The sequence below is a fragment of the Antechinus flavipes genome, chromosome 2, assembly GCF_016432865.1.
Source record: "Antechinus flavipes isolate AdamAnt ecotype Samford, QLD, Australia chromosome 2, AdamAnt_v2, whole genome shotgun sequence".
Classification (NCBI taxonomy): domain Eukaryota; kingdom Metazoa; phylum Chordata; class Mammalia; order Dasyuromorphia; family Dasyuridae; genus Antechinus; species Antechinus flavipes.
Window position 1 is genome coordinate 538456527 of NC_067399.1, and position 22801 is coordinate 538479327.

A 22801-nucleotide genomic window follows, 5' to 3' on the forward strand; every position below is an offset into this window, starting at 1 on the left:
GTCAAGAAAGAACAGCTTTGGGATCAGTTTACACATTTATCAAATAAATATATTTATTTATCATTTGTAAGCAAAAAATATAAAAAGTTAGCAAAGTTTAATGATGACATTATTAGCTTTAACTGCCAAAACTATAATTAGCAAATTCCAACTGCAGTATTAGATAATACAACAGCAAATGGAATCAAAATTGGATAAATTTAAAGTATTACATATTGACAAGAAAGAGTTTTAATTTGTCATATCTGCTAATAAACTCAAAATTCATAGGATTCACTCAGCCAAAGCCTATAGAATCATCATATTTGGCTTGGGGGAATCTACACTTTCACCTAGCTTTTAGAATACAGAAATTTTGCTTTACTTCTATAGACAGAGAAAAAAATCTGCATTATTCAAAATACTAGCTTCAGGGAAGCTGATGTTTAAATAAGTAAGGGGGAAAAAAAAGAAAAAGAGACTTCCAGCCAAGATGGCGGAGAGGAGGCACACAGCTGTGTAAGCTCCACGTTTTCTCTCAGAATCCATTTCATTACAAGCCTCTGAATTAATGCTTGACTTTAAAAAAACCCACAATTAGTTACCAAGAGAAGACATCCTTGAAATTCACCAGGAAAGGTCTGTTTTTGCTCAAAGGCGGGGACTGTTTTAGATCGGGCGCAGGCTGAGGGCAGGCAGCAGCAGCGAGAGCACGGAAGGCAGCTCAGAGCTGAGCAGACTGGAGAGGGGGTGGGGAGTGATCGCAGCCGTCTCTGCGGGGAGAGCTTTGCTACAGGATTGGATACTTTGCTCCAGCAGCAAGTCAGCAGCCCAGCAGAGAAGCTAAAAACACCGGGGTGAAGAATACAACCCCAAACAGCTGGAGTCTCTCGGGACCTGGCCACCCCTCCCCCACAGTGACTCAGCACGCTCTGGGATCTCAGAGCGCAGGCGCAGGACAGCCATCGCTGTCCTGTTAGGGCCTCACTGCTGCCCCCGCAGTCTGTAGAAGAAGCTCCGTAATACCACCCAGCCCCTCCCCCAAAAAAACCAGACTCCATTTAGGGGGTTTTCTTTTTTTCTTTTTGCTAGTTTGTCTTTGATTCTTCTCTGACAAAATGAGCAAAAAATTGAAAAGGACTTTAACCCTTGACAGCTTCTATATGGATAGAGAGCAGACTCTAAATCCTGGGAGACTGGAGACAGACTGTCTCCAGGTGAATCCCCAAAGGAGAAGATCATCTGTTCCTCAGCACAGATGAACCTCATAGAAGAAATTTAAAAGGTTCTCACAAGGGAGCTAGAAGAAAAATGGGGAAAGGAGAGGGAGGCTTGGCAAGAGAGCCTGGAGAAGTCATCCACTCATTTAAAGACAGAGTGGATAAAGAAATAAAATCCTTGAAAAACAGGATTAGTGAACTGGAAACAGAAAATAGCTCTCTAAAAAACAAAATTGGCGAAATGGAAAAAAATTCCACAGAACAAAAGAACTCAATGCGACAATTTAAAAAAGATATTAAAAAAGTGAGTGAAGAAAATACTTCATTGAAAATCAGAATTGAACAAATGGAATTGAATGACTCGAGGAGAAAAGAAGAATCAGTCAAGCAAATCCAAAAAAATCAAACAATGGAAAAGAATGTGAAATACCTTCTGGGGTAGACAATAGATCTGGAAAACAGATCCAGGAGAGACAATCTGAGAATCGTCGGACTCCCAGAAAAGCATGATGAAAAAAAGAGCCTGGACACTATTTTCCAGGAAATTATCAAAGAGAACTGCCCAGAAGTCATAGAAACAGAGGGTAAAATAGACATTGAAAGGATTCATCGATCACCCACTGAAAGGGATCCTAAAATCAAAACACCAAAAAATATAATGGCCAAATGCCAGAACCCTCAGACGAAGGAAAAAATACTGAAAGCGGCTCAAAAAACCCAATTCAAGTATCGAGGAGCCACAATAAGGATCACCCAGGATCTAGCACCATCCACATTAAAGGATCAAAGGGCCTGGAATATGATATTCCGAAAGGCTAAAGAACTTGGTATGCAACCAAAAATAACTTACCCAGCTAGAATGAGCATCTTTTTCCAGGGAAGAAGATGGACATTCAACGAAGTAAGCAAATTTCACCTATTTTTGATGAAAAAGCCAGAACTTAACAAAAAGTTTGATCTACAAATATAGAATTCAAGAGAAATCTAAAAAGGTAAAGATTAATCTTGGGAACTATATTTCAGCTATAAAGATGTACAAAGAATACATGTATAGCTTGTTCTAGAAACTAGAGGTGGAAATAACCTTGTACCAGAAAAAGGGTAAAATGGGGGTACAACATCTCATGAAGAGGCAAAGGAAACCTATTATATCTGAGAGAAAGAATGGAGGGGGATGAATATAGTGGGTATCTTACTGCCTTCAGAATTGGCTTTAAGAGAAAAATTTTAGACATATTCAATCTATGGTGAAACTTCTCCCATCTCATTGAAAAGTGAGAAGGAAAAAGTGAAAAGGGAAGGAATAAACTAAGTGGAAGGGAATACAGGAACTGGGAGGGAAAGGGGTAAGATAGGGGGAGGAACTCTAAGGCGGGGGGAGGGATACTAAAAAGGGAAGGCTGTGAGAAGCAAGTGGTGCTCACAAGCTTAATACTGGGAAGGGGGGGAAAGGGGAAAGAAGGGAGAAAAGCATAAACCAGGGTTAACAAGATAGCAAGTAATACAGAATTGGTTATTCTAACCATAAATGTGAACGGGGTAAACTCCCCCATAAAGAGGAAGAGGTTAGCAGAATGGATTAAAAGCCAGAATCCTACAATATGTTGTTTACAGGAAACACACCTGAAGCGGGGAGATACATGCAGGTTAAAGGTAAAAGGTTGGAGCAAAATCTACTATGCTTCAGGTGAAGTCAAAAAAGCAGGGGTAGCCATTCTGATCTCAGATCAAGCTAAAGCAAAAATTGATCTAATTAAAAGAGATAAGGAAGGGCACTATATCTTGCTAAAAGGTAGCTTGGATAATGAAGCAATATCAATATTAAACATCTATGGACCAAGTGGTGTAGCATCTAATTTCTTAAAAGAGAAATTAAGAGAGCTGCAAGAAGAAGTAGACAGAAAACTACAATAGTGGGAGATCTCAACCTTGCACTCTCAGAATTAGATAAATCAAACCACAAAATAAATAAGAAAGAAGTCAAAGAGGTAAATAGAATACTAGAAAAATTAGATATGATAGATCTCTGGAGAAAATGTAATGGAGACAGAAAGGAGTACACTTTCTTTTCATAAGTTCATGGAACCTATACAAAAATTGACCGTATATTAGGACATAAAAACCTCAAACTCAAATGCAGTAAGGCAGAAATAGTAAATGCATCCTTTTCAGACCACGATACAATGAAAATTACACTCAACAAAAAGCCAGGCGAAAGTAGACCAAAAAATAATTGGAAACTAAATAATCTCATACTAAAGAATGATTGGGTGAAACAGCAAATCATAGACATAATTAATAACTTCACCAAAGAAAAGGATAGTTCATCTTTAGTCATAAATTTCTTTCTCCTCCACAAGTCTGAGAGATAAACTATCCTATGTTCCTCTAATTTATTTATAATCTCGTTCTTTATGCCTAGGTCATGGACCCATTTTGATCTTATCTTGGTATATGGTGTTAAGTGTGGGTCCATGCCTAATTTCTGCCATACTAATTTCCAGAAAATTATTGTTCTGTAAGAAATGACATCATACCAAAATGTATGGGATACAGCCAAAGCGATAATAAAGGGAAATTTCATCTCTCTAGAGGCCTATTTGTATGAAATAAAGAAAGAGAAGGTCAATGAATTGGGCTTGCAACTAAAAATGCTAGAAAAGGAACAAATTAAAAACCCCCAGTCAAACACTAAACTTGAAATTCTAAAAATAAAAGGAGAGATCAATAAAATTGAAATAAAAAAACTACTGAATTAATTAATAAAACTAAGAGTTGGTTCTATGAAAAAACCAACAAAATAGACAAACCCTTAGTAAATCTGATTACAAAAAGGAAAGAGGAAAATCAAATTGTTAGTCTTAAAAATGAAAAGGGAGAACTCGCCACTAACAAAGAGGAAATTAGAGCAATAATTAGGAGTTACTTTGCCCAACTTTATGCCAATAAATTCGACAACTTAAATGAAATAGAAGAATACCTCCAAAAATATAGCTTGCCCAAACTAACAGAGGAAGAAGTAAATATCCTAAATAGTCCCATCTCAGAAAAAGAAATAGAACAAACTATCAACCAACTCCCTAAGAAAAAACCCCAGGATCAGATGGATTTACATGTGAATTCTAGCAAACATTTAAAGAACAATTAACTCCAATGCTAAATAAACTATTTGAACAAATAGGGATTGAAGGAGTCTTACCAAACTCCTTTTATGACACAGACATTTTACTGATACCTAAACCAGGTAGGTTGAAAACAGAGAAAGAAAATTATAAACCAATCTCCCTAATGAATATTGATGCTAAAATCTTAAATAAAATATTAGCAAAAAGATTACAGAAAATCATCCTCAGGATAATACACTATGACCAAGTAGAATTTATACCAGGAATGCAGGGCTGGTTCAATATTAGGAAAACTATTAGCATAATTGACTATATCAATAACCAACCAAACAAAAACCATATGATCATCTCAATAGATACAGAAAAAGCATTTGATAAAATCCAACATCCATTCCTAATAAAAACACTTGAGAGCATAGGAATAAATGGACTTTTCCTTAAAATAGTCAGGAGCATATATTTACAACCAGCAGTAAGCATCATATGCAATGGGGAAAAACTGGAACCTTTCCCAGTAAGATCTGGAGTGAAGCAAGGTTGCCCACTATCACCATTATTATTTAATATTGTATTAGAAACACTAGCCTCTGCAATAAGAGTCGAGAAAGAGATTAAAGGAATTAGAGTAGGCAATGAGGAAACCAAACTATCACTCTTTGCAGATGATATGATGGGATACCTAGAGAACCCCAGAGATTCTACTAAAAAGCTAATAGAAATAATTCATAATTTTAGCAAAGTAGCAGGATACAAAATAAATCCCCATAAATCCTCAGCATTTTTATACATCACTAACAAAATCCAACAGCAAGAGATACAGAGAAATTCCATTCAAAATAACTGTTGATTGCATAAAATATTTGGGAATTTATCTACCAAAGGAAAGTCAGGGATTATATGAGCAAAATTACAAAAAAGTTTCCACACAAATAAAGTCAGACTTAAATAACTGGAAAAATATTAAGTGCTCTTGGATAGGCCGAGCGAATATAAAAAAGGTGATGATACTCCCTAAACTAATCTATTTATTTAGTGCTATACCAATCAGACTTCCAAGAAAATATTTTAATGATCTAGAAAAAATAAAAACAAAATTCATATGGAACAATAAAAAGTCGAGAATCTCAAGGGAATTAATGAAAAAAAAAATCAAATGAAGGTGGCCTAGCTGTACCTGATCTAAAATTATATTATAAAGCAGCAGTCACCAAAACCATTTGGTATTGGCTAAGAAATAGATTAGTGGATCAGTGGAAAAGATTAGGTTCACAAGACAGAATAGTCAACTATAGCAATCTAGTGTTTGACAAACCCAAAGATCCTAACTTTTGGGATAAGAATTCATTATTTGATAAAAACTGCTGGGATAACTGGAAATTAGTATGGCAGAAATTAGGCAAGGACCCACACTTAACACCATATACCAAGATAAGATCAAAATGGGTCCATGACCTAGGCATAAAGAACGAGATTATAAATAAATTAGAGGAACATAGGATAGTTTATCTCTCAGACTTGTGGAGGAGAAAGAAATTTATGACTAAAGATGAACTAGAGACCATTACTGATCACAAAATAGAAAATTTTGATTATATCAAATTAAAAAGCCTTTGTACAAACAAAACTAATACAAACAAGATTAGAAGGGAAGCAACAAACTGGGAAAACATCTTCACAGTTAAAGGTTCTGATAAAGGCCTCATTTCCAAAATATATAGAGAACTGACTCAAATTTATAAGAAATCAAGCCATTCTCCAATTGATAAATGGTCAAAGGATATGAACAGACAATTTTCAGATGATGAAATTGAAACTATTACCACTCATATGAAAGAGTGTTCCAAATCACTATTGATCAGAGAAATGCAAATTAAGACAACTCTGAGATACCACTACACCCCTGTCAGATTGGCTAAGATGACAGGAAAAAATAATGATGAATGATGGAGGGGATGCGGGAAAATTGGGACACTGATGCATTGTTGGTGGAGTTGTGAACGAATCCAACCATTCTGGAGAGCAATCTGGAATTATGCCCCAAAAGTTATCAAACTGTGCATACCCTTTGATCCAGCAGTGCTACTACTGGGCTTATACCCAAAGAGATACTAAAGAAGGGAAAGGGACCTGTATGTGCCAAAATGTTTGTGGCAGCCCTGTTTGTAGTGGCTAGAACCTGGAAATTGAATGTATGCCCATCATCTGGAGAATGGCTGAGTAAATTGTGGTATATGAATGTTATGGAATATTATTGTTCTGTAAGAAATGACAGCAGGATGAATATAGAGAGGCTTGGAGAGACTTACATGAACTGATGCTAAGTGAAATGAGCAGAACCAGGAGATCATCATATACTTCGACAACGATATTGTATGAGGATGTATTCTGATGGAAGTGGATTTCTTTGACAAAGAGACCCAACTGAGTTTCAATTGATAAATGATGGACAGAAGCAGCTACACCCCAAAAAAGAACACTGGGAAACGAATGTGAACTATTTGCATTTTTTTTTTCTTCCCGGATTATTTTTACCTTCTGAATCCAATTCTCCCTGTGCAACAAGAGAACTGTTCGGTTCTGCAAACATATATTGTATCTAGGATATACTGCAACATATCTAACATACATAGGACTGCTTGCCATCTAGGGGAGGGGATGGAGGGAGGGAGGGAAAAAATCGGAACAGAAGCGAGTGCAAGGGATAATGTTGTAAAAAAATTACCCTGGCATGGATTCTGTCAATATAAAGTTATTATAAAATAAAATAAAATATTATAAAAAAAAAGAAAAATATTCAGCCATGTAGCCAGTTGGCCAAATGAAGCATTCCGCTGTAAATAGATTGCTTTATTTGACCAGTTCAAATATAGCCTTGATGAAGATACTGCTTAGCAGCTGTTTAAAAACAAATGTGTTTATGTATAAGTGAGAAAAATTAATCAGCCAATTTTTTTTTCTGTATCCATTAACTTTTCCTATGATACTAATTTACTAAGTACTAGCCCTTTTACTGCACTTTCCATAATTTACAATCATTTTTTTCAGCAATATGTAGTAAATATCTTTATTATCTGCTGTGAAACTAGCCCTGAACAGCAGTCCGGGATTCTGTATATAAACTGCCATTGAACACTTAGCACCTTCTTGAGTTCCCCTGTAGCTTATAAATATAGCAAGTTCTGCATTTAATGTCTTTAGAGGTGATTCCTGGCAAAATAATAATTCTTTATATTTATACAGATTCCAAGTTAAGCTTTAGAAAGATTTTTTTTCATGAAAAAAGACTTTTTTTTCCTTGCCTAAGATGAGGAGTATCCATAATGACCAGTATCTTTGTTCAGTGTCTTGCAGCAAATTATTTCTTCTCTCAAATGAGCAACATATTAAAATATATTGTGAAATGCAAAGTAGTATTTTAAGCTTTTAGCTAATCTTGTTTATAAATGCAGTCATGTTATTGTTGCTGACAAAGAGAAGCCAAGTTTCAAGTGAGTTTATTAATTTGCTCTATTTTCACTTTTCTGCTACTTATAACAATCTCTTATTGCCAGAGAAGTATAAAGGAGGGTCTTTGTTATAAGATTAATATTACCAGAATAAATTATACAGAATTGTCATCTTCCTTTCTTTAAAACAAACTATCCATAGTGAAATATATTGTCCAGTGGTAATGTAGTAGAGTAGAAGATCATCAAATTTGGGGTTGTTCTAAATCAACGAGACTCAGTGGAAAATGTAGCAGGATTTAATTTATGGATTCTTGGGCTTAAACCATGACTGTGATGCTCACAATTCTGAATTTCCTTACTTCAGATGCACTACTGCGAGCTTACAGAAGTGTTCTGGGAAATTATATGTAACCCTTAAGGATTTATGCAAAGATAGCATCTTTATTATTATCATAATTTTATTATTAAAAATAGAACTAACCAATCACTGAAGACTCAGTTTATTTTAGGTATTTAGTCTAAGTAAAACATCAGGTAATATTGTAAAAGTTCATAGAATGGCAAGGCAGAATTCAGTTGTAAACTGTTTTTGCAAGTTTTTTCCCATACAAAGAGAATAGGATAGACAAGGAAAAGCTGACAAAAGGTTATTTAACACTGAATAAAGGAAATAACTTAATATGGTAAGTCAATGGACTATCAAATTCTCTGTTATTATGTTTTATAGTGGAGTAGTATAAAGAACCCTGAATTAGAGACAAAGAACTAGTTCTTCCACTAACTTGTTATGCTATTTGAGATGTGTTCTTAATGATCTTGAAGATGTTTTCCAAGCTTTAATATTCTAATTCTATATTTCTATTTTTTATCTGGGGCAGCTAGGAGGTGTAATGGCTATGGTGGCCTAGAATTAGGAAAGATTCACCTTCTTGAGTTCAAATCTAACCTCTGACACTAGCTACATGACCCTGGGCAAATCACTTAATCTTGTTTGCCCCAATCTCTTGTCTATAAAATGAGCCGGAGAAGAAAACGGCAAACCACTCCATTACTTTTGCCAAGAAAACCCCAAGTAGGGTCACAAAGAATTAGATGGGCAGTGTTTATGATAAACCAATAAAGGAGCCAAAGGAGCCATATGTAGGTATGAAAATAAAGTCACTGTCATCCAAATATTAAAAAACTAAAAAAAGGTGAAAGCAGAAAAACTATATTAAAGATTTCCAGACAAAACAAAACAAATTAAAAACTGCATTAATGAAATAATTAACTGTGCTCCTTAAATAATTAGCAATGATCAGGTATTTAGTTTTCAGACTATTTAGGTTCTATATAATTTTTTTTCTAATAAAGCATTTCAAATTCTAATTAAAAAATACTTTATGGAGAAATTAAAAAGATGCAATAGTGTCAGAGGAAAAGCCATGATCCCAGTAGTGGAATATTCTAACAGTAACTTACAAGAAACTACGCTATAAAAACAGATTGTTGATTAACACAAACTCATAACAAAACGCACATAGCTATCACAATGGTGCTGTAATAACACTTGGCTGTTGAATTCTTTCAATACATTAAATATCTCCTTGGAGACAAAATTACTTTACATTTTCTTAAAAGACAATTTATTATAGCTTTGTTTTCTTCTCATTATCTCAAAAATATATCTAATGAAGAAAACAAAACAAATTCTAAATAACTTACATAAAATGAAACTAATGTGTGATAACAGACTTTGGTTTAATATGTTAGTTATTATTTAACACTGTACAACAACCCATTTTCACAACAAAACCCTCAGACAATATAATATTCTGTGTGTCACATAGATCAAATAGCACTGTACACCATTATTATAGCATGCATAAAATTAACAGCCCAAGGCTGCTAGCAATTTAAATAATTGATAAGTTTTCAATTAAAAAGGCAACATTTTCAGTTCCAATACAAAAATCTGTTTACATTACTGATAAAAATGTATGTTTGTGTTGGCCTGCAGCCAGAAAATGGTTTCATTTAAGCAAGTGTTCCAAGTTTCAACTCAAAAAATGTAAAACATTTTCTCCTTTATTCTGAAACCCTGGCTAAACCAATTTCTGGCCTCTTAAGTTAGTAATAGTGACTCATACCTATGTAGCAACTTTCAGCTGATAAAGTCCTCCCTCACAACAAACTTCTGATTTATGTCATACCAGTATTATTGTCATCAATAATGAAAATGGAAGCACAAAGAGGAGGATTAGAGGTCCACAGCCTCACATAATAAATTGGAGAAATAGGTTCTTTGAAGTCCATATCCTATACATTTTCTACTATATCATCACATCACTAATTTCAACTGTGGCTTGACCAAAGAAAGGAATCTACAATTTGTAATGCAATAGAGTAGAAAGATTATTTTCTTAGAGATAGAAGACTGGAGATCTTGTTTTGGTTCTAACACTGGTTCTGTTACCTGGGCAATTCCTTTAATTTCCAATTTGGGAGACAGGGGATAACAGCACTTGTACTGCATATTTCCCAGGTTTCTTGTGTGGAAAGAATTTTTAATCCTTATAAGCACTATTAAATCTAAGTGATTATTATTATGATTCTTTCACTAACCTTTCTTACAAATAGATACAAAAGCCAAAGGACTTAAAAATAACTAAGGAGTTTTATGAGAGTTTTTAAAAAGTGGCTATAAATTTATTAAGAAAATATGCTATATGAAAAAACCAGATCTGAAAAGAATTGAAAAAAGTATCCTTTATTTTATGATTCCAATTATGATTCTCTATGAAAGGAAATATCTTTTGTTTTCTTACTTTTGTTCAAATATCAACATTTTTCTTCAAATTAAAGTCTATATGAGCAGAGAGAAAAAAGAGTCAAACTATGCTTTTCTATTCTCATTAAGGATCATAAAAGATGTGATGATCAATTCTGATGGATGTGGCTCTTTTCAGCAGTGAGGTGATTCAGGTCAATTCCAATGGGCTTGTGATGGAGAAAATCATCTACATCCAGAGAGAGGATTATGGGGACTGAGTGTGGATCACAACATAGTATTTTTACTTTTTTTTTTTTTTTTGCTGGTGTTTGCTTGCTTTTAGTTTTCTTTCTCATTTATTTTCCTTTTTGATCTGATTTTTCTTGTGCAGCATGATAATTGTGCAAATATATATAGAAGAATTGCACATGTTTAACATATACTGGATTACTTGCTGTCTAAAGATGGAGGTGGAGGGAAGGCAGGGAGAAAAAATTTGGAACACAAGGTTTTGCAAGGGTGAATGTTAAAAATTATTTATGCATGTTTTTTGAAAATAAAAAACAAAAACAAATCACAAAAGGAAAAAATAATTCTCTTTCCTTGCCCTAAAATGGAGAATTGGCTTTAGGAAAGGTAAAGAGCAGTTCCATTAGAGTTCAGGTACCTTTAGGAATATAGATGACTACATGTATCTAAGGTTATTCAAGAACAAGAAAATAATTAGAACCTAAAGTCAAGAAGCTAAAGAATGAATGATTAATGGAGATTAACAAAACAGATATAACAGGGAAATTTCAACCTAGTCATTAGACAAATAAGATAGTTTATAAGTATATACTAATGTTGACAAATAATCAGTATGACCACATAAATCAATGTCCATTAAGTAAGCAAACTATTCTGGTTTTACATTATGAAAATAGTCTAATTGTATGGTCCTACCAGAGAAATAATAAATACTGATATAAATAATAGAGTATGAGAAAATCATAACTTTATGTATTGGTTTGTACTTTATTCTTTTAAAAAGCTGTTAAATTTTCAGAATAGCTAACGGTATATTAAAGTAAGAGCTAGAACCTTCAGTCCTGCTTTCTGTCTTTCAAGAAACTGAAGAACCCAGTATTGAATTCTCAATACACAAAGACTCCCACTGAAGCTAATGGGAAGTCAATGGAAAATTGACTTTTCCAATGCTCTGTTAATCATGTCATCTCTCTTGGTCTCATTTTCCCTACTCTAAAAGAAACATTTCAAAGAAATCTTTTCTAGTTTTTTATAGCTTGTATTAAAACAAAGCAATGCAGTGTTTTTAGTTGATACCACAATAATATCACCTTACTACTGGCTAATGAGAGAGGTTTCAGTGAAAATACAGTAAACAGAATTACCATTTCTCACATTGCTACAATGCTTTTAAGTTTTTACATATGTATTGATGTCACTGAAAGAACAAAGACTAGGACTCAGAATACTTAAGTTCTAATTTCATCTCCTCTACTAAATATTTAAACTCTGTTAACTATTTGGCCATTTGTTTATTTATCTGTAAAATGAAGAATTTGATAAGATGATATCTGAAGTCCCTTCAACTTCTAAAATTCTATGATCCATCTTATTCATAAAACAATTTCATGAGCTTGGTTATATTTGGTCATTACTATCAATTGACAAATGAAGAAACTGAGATACAAAAGTAAAAGAATTGCCTAAGATGAAGCATAATTATAATTAAGTCTTATAATTCTCATTTCTGCCCACTTTCTGCTAGTCACACTATGCAAATTTTAATGGTTATCTCAAATCAAGGCTCAGACATTGTTTCAAGAAAACTTGGATTGTTCTAGATCTTTAATAATAGACCCTTCCATCTTATTTATCCACTTTAGTGAAGTACAAATGGTAATGCAAATTTTCAGTGATATTCAGAACAAAAAGAATAAGTCATTTCTAGATATAGTCAGTCACATTTATTCAATAAGTAACCTTGGATTCTCTCTCTTTTTCGGGTATGTGAGGCATAAAAATAACAGATAGTACATCTTTAAATCATGTATCTATATTAAGCCTGAAGCTACAATATGACTCGAGTCTGCTGAAAGGGTAAAAGAGATCCCCAGTTGAAAGTAGATTTTGAAAAATTTTTTAGAGCCCAGGGGTTCATTTTTAATGAGCCGTTACTTTAAGTACTGCATAAAAAATACAGGAAATTGATAGTCCATTTAGTCTGCACTATACCTAATGCAAAAGTCATTAAGATGCATTATTCTTAATGTTCATGATATGATCAGTAAGTGTACAACTCTTTTGAAAAGTGTTATGCATGCCCTTAACTTTCATGTAAAAATTTTAAACCTTACATATTACATAGGGAAATGTAACAAATGTCATACTTTCTCTAGATTTAATATCTTAGTAGGCCAGAAGAACAATGTTTTCAATTACATTAACATTTAAAAAATATTACTTATGCATAATATACCTACATATGACAGCATGGCCTTCATTTCTTCATCACTTCTCACAGTAATGCGATCACCATCCTCATCTTCATCTGATTAAAAAGCAAAATAAAAAGAATAATAAAATTTAAAGTGCCATTTCTAGTAGTGAAAAACAAGGATATCTGTTTAAAACATTTGAGAATCTGTTAAGTCTCTTCTAAACTGATATCAAATAAAATCTTATTCCTGTTTTCTTGATTCAAGGTAAAATCAGAATCTCTGCAGAAAATTAAGATTGTACCAAGAGTCAACTAAGCAGTAGATGAGAGGATATCAGATATGGTGGACTCGTTGTCCTTTTTTGAAGACCAAAATGACATCACTGTTAGATTTGATTATGTTAGAATTGAGTTACAATGTGTCTGATAGTGGCTGATAGAACCAATATGAACTTGGAATGCTCTGCCAAGACGATTTGTGTTGGACACAATTAGTCCATATGAATTAGTCCATATGAACATTTGGGATAGCTTATCTAATTTTGGGTATTTTGTGTTGCCTTTGAATTAATTCAATTCTACTTTGCTCATAGAACACAGTATTTTCTTTGATGAAGACACACCATGCTGGATGGTCCTGTGCCAGTGTCTTCCATATCATACAATCAATTCTTAAGTTTTTAGGAGATACCTTGAGAGTGTCATACATATAAATTGTTGTACAACTATACATAGAATATTTATATTACATTGCTTACAATAATCTTTTATAATTGAGTCCATCCAGAATTCATAAGCCACACAAGAAAAGGAGCCATCTAACTTTTAGAGTTACTTACACCAATATGGAATAGTTTATCTAAGTTGCCAACTTTCTTTTTCAGATTTGGGTCTATATGATTTTGGCCATTGCTAGAATTAAAAAATATACTGTAGATAGACACTTACATACATAGATGCAGATATACACAAACATATATTTCATTAAATATTTCCCAATAACATTTTTTAAAATTAACAAAAAAATTTTGTTCTAAATTCTCTTCCTCCCAATCTACCTTTACTTATTGAGAAGGCAAGTATGATAATATTGATTTTACATATGAAATATTGCAAAATATATTGCCCTATCAGCCATATTGTAAAAGAAAATATATACACCAAACAAATGAAAAAAAATATGCTTCAGCTGGCAATCAGAGTTCATCAGTTCTTTCTCTGTAAGTGGATAGCATTTTTCATCAACGGTTCTTTGCAACTATCTTGAACTACTGTCTTCATTGAAGGAGCTAAGCCTTTCACAGGTTTGTTTTTTTAAATCATTATAATATTGCTGTTATTATGTATAATGTTTTCCTGGTTCTGTTAACTTCCACTTATGTCAGTTTGTCAAAGACTTCCTAGGTTTTTCTGAAGCTATCCTGCTCATCATTTCTTTCTTTTTAAAAAATATCATTTTATTTTTCCAAATACATGCAAAGACAGTTTTCAAATGCAAAGCCTTGTGTTCCAAATTTTTCTCTCCCTCTTTCTCCCTTCCCCTTCCCCTGAACAGCAAGCAATCCAATATATGTTAAACACATGCAATTCTTCTAAATATATTTCCATATTTGTTATACTATACCAAAAAAAAAAAAAATCAAAAGAAGAAAAAAACGAGAAAAAACAACAACAATAAAAAGGTAAAAATACTATGTTTTGATCCACATTCAGTCTCCATAGTTCTCTCTCTGGATACAGATAAATCTTCCCATCATACATCTATTGGAATGGCCTTGAATCACCTCATTGTTGGAAAAAAGTCCATCATACTTGATCATCACATAATCTTGCTATTGCTGTGTACAATGTTCTCTTAGTTCTTTTTTTTTTTTAATTCTTTCATTTATTTATTTATTTGTTTGTTTATTCATTCATTCATTCAATAACTTTTTATTGACAGAACCCATGCCAGGGTAATTTTTTACAACATTATCCCTTGCACTCGCTTCTGTTCCGATTTTTCCCCTCCCTCTCTCCACCCCCTCCCCCAGATGGCAAGCAGTCCTATATATGTTAGATAGGTTACAGTATAGGCTAGATAAAATATATGTGTGCAGAACCGAACAGTTTTCTTGTTGCACAGGGAGAATTGGATTCAGAAGGTAAAAATAACCCGGGAAGAAAAACAAAAATGCAAGCAGTTTATATTCATTCCCCAGTGTTCTTTCTTTGGGTGTAGCTGCTTCTGTCCATCCTTGATTAATTGAAACTGAATTACCGTATATATATTCAAGTATAAGCCAAGTTTTTCTGCCCAATTTTTGGGCAGAAAATACCCTCCTCAGCTTATACTCGAGTCACTAGATAAAACATGTGTAAATATCCCTTTGAATGCCCCCCTGCTGTGTAGTATACAGCGCGAGTGCCGACAGTGATACTAGAAGGCCTGCCGTTGCTACGGTGATGCGGCTGTTCCTGTAGTATCACAGTCGGTAACCGGACTGTATACTAATGCTGGCAACTGCTCTACATACTTATACCGGCACCCACTCTCCTCCTCTGCGGGCACTGGTGCACTACCTAAACCTACTGATATAATAAGTTTTCCCAGATTTTTGGGTTAAAATTAGGGGCCTCGGCTTATATTCGGGTCGGCTTATACTCGAGTATTTACGGTAGCTCTCTTTATCGAAGAGATCCTCTTCCATCAGAATACATCCTCAAACAGTATCGTTGTTGAGGTATATAATGATCTCCTGGTTCTGCTCATTTCACTTAGTATCAGTTCATGTAAGTCTCACCAGTCCTCTCTGTATTCATCCCGCTGGTCATTTCTTACAGAACAATAATATTCCATAACATTCATATACCACAATTTACTCAGCCATTCTCCAATTGATGGGCATCCATTCATTTTCCAGTTTCTAGCCACTACAAACAGGGCTGCCACAAACATTTTGGCACATACAGGTCCCTTTTCCTTCTTTAGCATCTCTTTGGGGTATAAGCCCAGTAGAAATTGTTCTCTTAGTTCTGCTCACTTTACTTTGCATCAGTTCACATAAATCTTTTCATGCTTTTCTGAAATTAGCTTGTTATTCATTTCTTTTAGAAGAATAATTTCCCAAAACATTTGTATACCATAACTGATTTAACCATTCCCCAAATAATGGGCATCCACTCAGTTTCCACTTCCAGCCTACAAAAAGAGCTGCCACAAACATTTTTGCACAATGAGTCCTTTTCCCTTTTTATGATCTCTTTGATATATAGACCCAGTAGAAACACTGCTGGATCAAAGACAGTTGATCTAGTTTTTAATCATCATTTCTTATAGCACAATATTATTCTATCACAATCATATATTACAACTTGTATAAACATTCTCCAATTGATAGGCATCCCTTCAATTTCCAATTTTTTGCCACTATAAAAAAAACTTATATTTTTGCTACTATACATTTTGCCACTATAAAAACTATAAAAAGAAACTTATAAACATTACTGTGGAAATAGGCCCTTTTCCCTTTTCTTTGATTTCCTTGGGATACAGACCAAGTAATACCTATAGTGGTATTACTGGTTCACAAAATATGTGCAGATTTATAGCCCTTTGGGCATAGTTCCAAAATGTTTCTCAAAAGAGCTGAACTAGTTCACAAGTCCACCAACAATCCATTAGTGTCCCTATTTTTCCACATCCCCTCCAGCATTTGTCATTTTCCTTTTCTATAATATTAGTCAATCTGATTGATATGAATAGTAGTAACTCAGAGTTGTTTTTAATTTGAATTTCTCTAATCAATAGTGATTTGGAGCTTTTTTCATATGACTACTGACTTTTTAAAAAATAACTTTTTATTGACAGAACATATGCCTGGGTAATTTTTTACAACATTATTCTTTGCACTCACTTCTGTTCTGATTTTTCCCCTCCCTCCCTTCACCCCCTCCCCAAGATGGCAAGCAGTCCTATACATGTTAAATATGTCACAGTATATCCTAGATACAATATATGTGTGCAGAACTGAACAGTTCTCTTGTTGCACAGGGAGAATTGGATTCAGAAGGTAAAAATAATCCGGGAAGAAAAACAAAAATGCAAACAGTTTACACTCATTTCCCAGTGTTCTTTCTCTGGATGTAGCTCTTCTGTCCGTCCTTGATCAATTGAAACTGAGTTAGATCTTCTCTTTGTCAAAGAAATCCACTTCCATCACAATACATCCTCAAACAGTATCGTATCGTTGTTGAAGTGTATAAAGATCTCCTGGGTCTGCTCATTTCCCTCAGCATCAGTTCATGTAAGTCTCTCCAAGCCTCTCTGTATTCATCCTGCTGGTCATTTCTTACAGAACAATAATATTCCATAACATTCATATACCACAATTTATTCAACCATTTTCCAATTGATGGGCATCCATTCAATTTCCAGCTTCTAGCCACTACAAACAGGGCTGCCATAAACATTTTGGCACATACAGGTCCCTTTCCCTTCTTTAGTATTTCTTTGGGGTATAAGCCCAGTAGTAGCACTGCTGGATCAAAGGGTATGCACAGTTTGATAACTTTTGGGGCATAATTCCAGATTGCTCTCCAGAAGGGTTGGATTCATTCACAGTTCCACCAGTGTATCAGTGTCCCAGTTTTCCCACATCCCCTCCTGTTGGAAGCCGCAATCTCTAAGCTGATTGGCAAAGCCCAGTACTGAGATCAAATGTGCACAGCACATTTGCAGAAACAACATTTCCTTCTATGATCCTCATTAGTGGACTACTGTTTCCTATATTATTTATAATTGGCTTGACTGGCACTAAAACATTATCTAAAAAATCTGGTGACAAGGCGAATTTGGGCAATTTAAATAGAAGTGATTCTACATGCATCTTCTGTCCTAATAAAACTAATCTCTCACTAAGACATTTAAATGATAAAGGAGAGAACACTATGGAAAGCATTGTCACTATGGGAGAGAATCCAAAGGTCCAAGAAATAATAGTGTTTACCAACTTAGACTCAGAAAAAATCAGTAAATCTAGGAACCAAAAGATGGTTAAAGAATAACTAGGAATTGCCCTAATAGCTATGTATATGGTTTCAAGTCAGAGAAGTAGAAGAATCAAACAATCCATAGAATTGACAAAGAAGACATAAGTAAACTACAAAATTCACTGATATTTAACCTCATATAACATTTACCTTTCATTATTGGCTTCGAGTAATGTAATCAATAATTAACACTTAACCATAAAAACTTACTCAAATGTTAAATGTCAAATGTAGTTAACATATAAAGGTCAGTAAGTCAGACGCATGTCTGAAGACAATGTTGACCTAAATAAAATATATGATCATGATATAGTATAAAATAAAGCCTGAAGGAGCCTGAGAGAAGTGGGAGCATCATTTCCATCAGTTCCTCACTCAAGCTACCCCACGACTCCTGTCTTCCTTTGACACCGACTTTATTCCTCCTGCTCAATCCCCTGGACCCTCTGCAGAGGCTGGAACCCTGCACCTTCCAACATTCATCATTATTTTTTCCTGTCATCTTAGCCAATCTGACAAGTGTGTAGTGGTATCTCAAAGTTGTCTTAATTTGCATTTCTCTGATCAACAGTGATTTGGAACACTCTTTCATATGAAAATAGTTTCAATTTCATCATCTGAAAATTGTCTGTTCATATCCTTTGACTGTTTATCAATTGGAGAATGGCTTGATTTCTTATAAATTAGAGTCAATTCTCTATATATTTTGGAAATGAGGCCTTTATCAGAACCTTTAACTGTAAAAATGTTATCCCAGTTTGTTGCTTCCCTTCTAATTTTGTTTGTACAAAGACTTTTTAATTTGATGTAATCAAAATTTTCTATTTTGTGATCAATAATGATCTCTAGCTCTTCCTTGGTCACAAATTCCTTCCTCCTCTACAAGACTGAGAGGTAAACTATCCTATGTTCCTCTAATTTATTTATGATGTCGTTCTTTATGCCTAAATTAGGGACCCATTTTGATCTTATCTTGATATATGGTGTTAAATGTGGGTCCAATAGATTTGATTTCTTGTTCAAAAAAGCTAGTTGTTCATTGTCTTTGACCATTTATCAAATGAGGAACAACTCTTATTTTTATAAATTTGGCTCAGTTCACCACACATTTGAGAATTAAGTATTTTACATTATTGGAGTTATGAATTGATCCAACCATTCTGGAGAACAATTTGGATTTATGCCCAAAAAGGGAAAAAGGATCCATAGTTCAAAAATGTTTGTAGCAGCCCTTTTTGTAGTGGTGTATACCCATCAGTTAAGGAATGGCTGTAGAAATTAGGGTAAATAAGAAACAATCAGCAAGATAATTTCAAAAAGGCCTGGAGAGGCTTATATGAACTGATGTTAAGTGAAGTGAGTAGAAACAAGAGAACATGGTACACAGCAACAACAAGATTATGTAATGAACAATTCTGATGGACATAGCTCTTTTCAACATTGAAGTGATTCAGGTCAATTCCAATACCCTTGTAATAGAGAGAGCCATCTTCATCCAGAAAGAATACTATGGGGACTAAATGTGGATGACAACATAGTTTTTCAACTTTTTGTTGTTGCTTGCTTTTTTGTTTTCTTTCTCATTTTTTTCTTCTTTGATCTAACTTTTCTTGTGCAGTTTGATAAATGTGGAAATGTGTATAGAAGAATAATATATATTGGATTACTTGCTATCTAGGGAAGGGGAATGAGGGAAAGGGGAGAAAAATTTGAAACACAAAGTTTTGCAAGGGTGAATTTTGAAAATTATCTTTGCATATATTTTGAAAATAAAAAGTTACAAACAAAAAAAAAGAGAGAATTGAGTATTTTATCAAAGAAATTTGGGGTAAAAAAATTTTTCCCAGTTCAAAATACTCTTAAATGATAACATTCTTTCACCATTTACACTATTCAAAACAATTTACCACGAGGCTCTAAAGACAATTCCAAGGACACTGCAAAAGATTTTGTGCAATGACAAAATAGCTTCACAAAAAGATTATTTTGGTCTTTTTTCCCCCAATCACATATAAATATAATTTTAACATTCATTTAAAAATTTTTTTGAGTTCCATTTTTTTTCTCTCTCTCCCTTAATCTATCTACAGTAAGCAATTTTATGTAAGTTATATATTGCAATCATGTAAAACATTTTCATATTTGTCATGTGGTATACCAAAAAAAAAAGAAAAAAAGAAAAAAAAAAGCCACAGAAAGTGAAAAATAGTGTGCTTCAATATATATTCAGACTCCATCCAGTTCTTTTTTTCTGGGGATGGATAGCACTTTTCTTAAGTCCTTCAGAATTGTCTTAGATCATTATATTGCTGAAAAGAGCTAAGTTATTTATAGTTGCTAATCATATAATGTTGCTGTTACCATGTACACTGTTCTCCTGGTTCTGCTCACTTCACCTTGCATCAATTCATGTAAGTCTTTCCAGGTTTTATTGAAAGTATTCTGTTCATCATTTCTTATAGCACAACAATATTACAATACATTTACATACCACCACTTGCTCAGTTATTCCCCAATTGATGGGCATCCCCTCAATATCCAATTCTTTGTCATCACAAAAAACACTGCTTTAAATATTTTTGTAGATGTCTACTTTGAAGTCAATACTATTCATTAGGCTATATAAACTCTAATATGTTCATTAATGTGCTCCTTCATTACTACAAGAAGACTAAAAGAGTTCAGAAACTGGTCTAATAAGCAAATATTTGATTTACTTCACAAGAAGAAATAGAATAATGCCAACAACAGCTAAGAGATAGGACATCAATTTCAAGTAGAGAAGATTGATCTGAAACTCTTAATTGACATGTAACAATTTTCCAAAGCTTCTGTCATATATTATCTTAAAGGGAAGGAAAATAGAAACACTTCTTACACAGTGACATCTAAAATCAAGGAGAGAAAATTTTTTCTTTTCTTTTTTTTTAATATTAAAGTTTTTTTTTATTTACAAAACATATGAATGGGTAATTTTTCAACAATGATCCTTGGAAAACTTTCTGTTCCAAATTTTTCTCTCCTTCCCCCATCCCCTCCCCTAGATGACAGGTAGTCCAATATGTTAAATATGTTTAAATATATTTTAAATCCAATATATGTATACATATTTATACAATTATTTTTCTGCACAAGGAAAATAAGATCAAGAAAGGAAAAAGAAAAAACCTGAAAAGGAAAACAGAATGCAAGCAAACATCAACAGAAAGTGTGAAAATGCTATGTTGTGGTTCACACTCAGTTCCCACAGTCCTCTCTGGGTGTAGATGGCTCTCTTCATTACTGAACAAGTGGCACTAGTTTGAATCATCTCATTGTTGAAGAGAGTCACATCTATCAGAACTGATCATCGTTATAATCTTGCTGTTTCTATGTATAATGATCTCCTGGTACTGCTCATTTCACTTGGCATCAGTTCATGTAAGCCTCTCCAGGGCTCTCTGAAATCATCTTGCTGGTTGTTTCTTATAGAACAATAATATTCCATTACATTCATATACCATAACTTATTCAGCCATTCTCCAATTGATGGGAATCCACTCAGTTTCCAGTTTCTTGCAGCAACAAAAAGGGCTGCCACAAACATTTTTAAATATACAGGTTCCTTTCCCTCCTTTAAGATCTCTTTGGGGTATAAGCCCAGTAGAAACACTGCTGAATCAAAGGATATACACAGTTTGATAATTTTTTGAGTATGTTCCAAATTGCTCTCCAGAATGGTTGGATCCCTGACAACTCTACCAACAATGCATCAGTGTCCCAGTTTCCCCACATCGCTTCCAACATTCATCATTATTTTTTCCTGTCATCTTAGCCAATCTGAGAGGTGTGTAGTGGTATCTCAGAGTTGTCTTAAATTGTATTTCTCTAATCAATAGTATTTGGAGAATCTTTTCATATGACTAGGAATAGTTTCAATTTCTTCATCTGAAAATTGTCTGTTCATATCCTTTGACCATTTATCAATTGGAAAATGGCTTGAATTCTTATAAATTTGAGTCAATTCTCTATATATTTTAGAAATGAGGCCTTTATTAGAACCTTTGAATGTAAAAATGTTTTCCCAGTTTATTGCCTCTCTTCTAATCTTGTCAGCATTACTTTTTGTTTGGACAAAAACTTTTTAACTTAATATAATCAAAATTTTCTATTTTGTGATCAATAATGATCTCTAGTTCATCTTTGGTCACAAATTCCTTCCTCCTCCACAGATCTGAGAGATAAACTATCCTAGATTCTTGTAATTATTTTATAATATCAATCTTTATGTCTAGATCATGAACCCATTTCAACCTTATTTTGGTATACAGTGTCAGGTGTGGGTCAATGCCTAGTTTCTGCCATACTAGTTTCCAATTTGCCCAGCAGTTTTTGTCAAACAGTGAGTTCTTATCCCAAAAGCTGGGGTCTTCGGGTTTCTCAAACACTAGATTATTATAGTTATTGACTATTTTGTCCTGTGAACCTAACCTAATCCACTGATCAACTAGTCTGTTTCTTAACCAGTACCAAATAGCTTTGATGACCGCTGCTTTATAATATAGTTTTAGATTTGGTATAGTTAGGCCACCTTCATTTCATTTTTTTTCATTAGTTCCCTTGAAATTCTTGACTTTTTGTTCTTCAGATGAGTTTTGTAGTTATTTTTTTTAGTTCAGTAAGATAGTTTCTTGGGAGTTTGATTGGTGTAGCACTAAATAAATAGATTAGTTTAAGTAGTATTGTTATCGTTATTATATTCGCTAGACCTATACAAGAGCACTTGATATTTTTCCAATTGTTTAGATCTGACTTTATTT

General features: G+C 33.9%; 1 protein-coding gene across 7 annotated transcripts in view; it reads right to left on the reverse strand.

Moving 5' to 3' along the window:
• MAP2K5 (mitogen-activated protein kinase kinase 5) overlaps nucleotides 1–22801 on the reverse strand; it is a 317449-nt gene that overhangs the window by 265131 nt on the left and 29517 nt on the right. For all 7 annotated transcript variants that reach the window (XM_051980795.1, XM_051980794.1, XM_051980793.1 and 4 more), the window contains exon 3: nucleotides 13015–13082. In XM_051980795.1, coding sequence (XP_051836755.1) covers nucleotides 13015–13082 — 68 coding nt within the window. The remainder of the gene's footprint in view (nucleotides 1–13014; nucleotides 13083–22801) is intronic.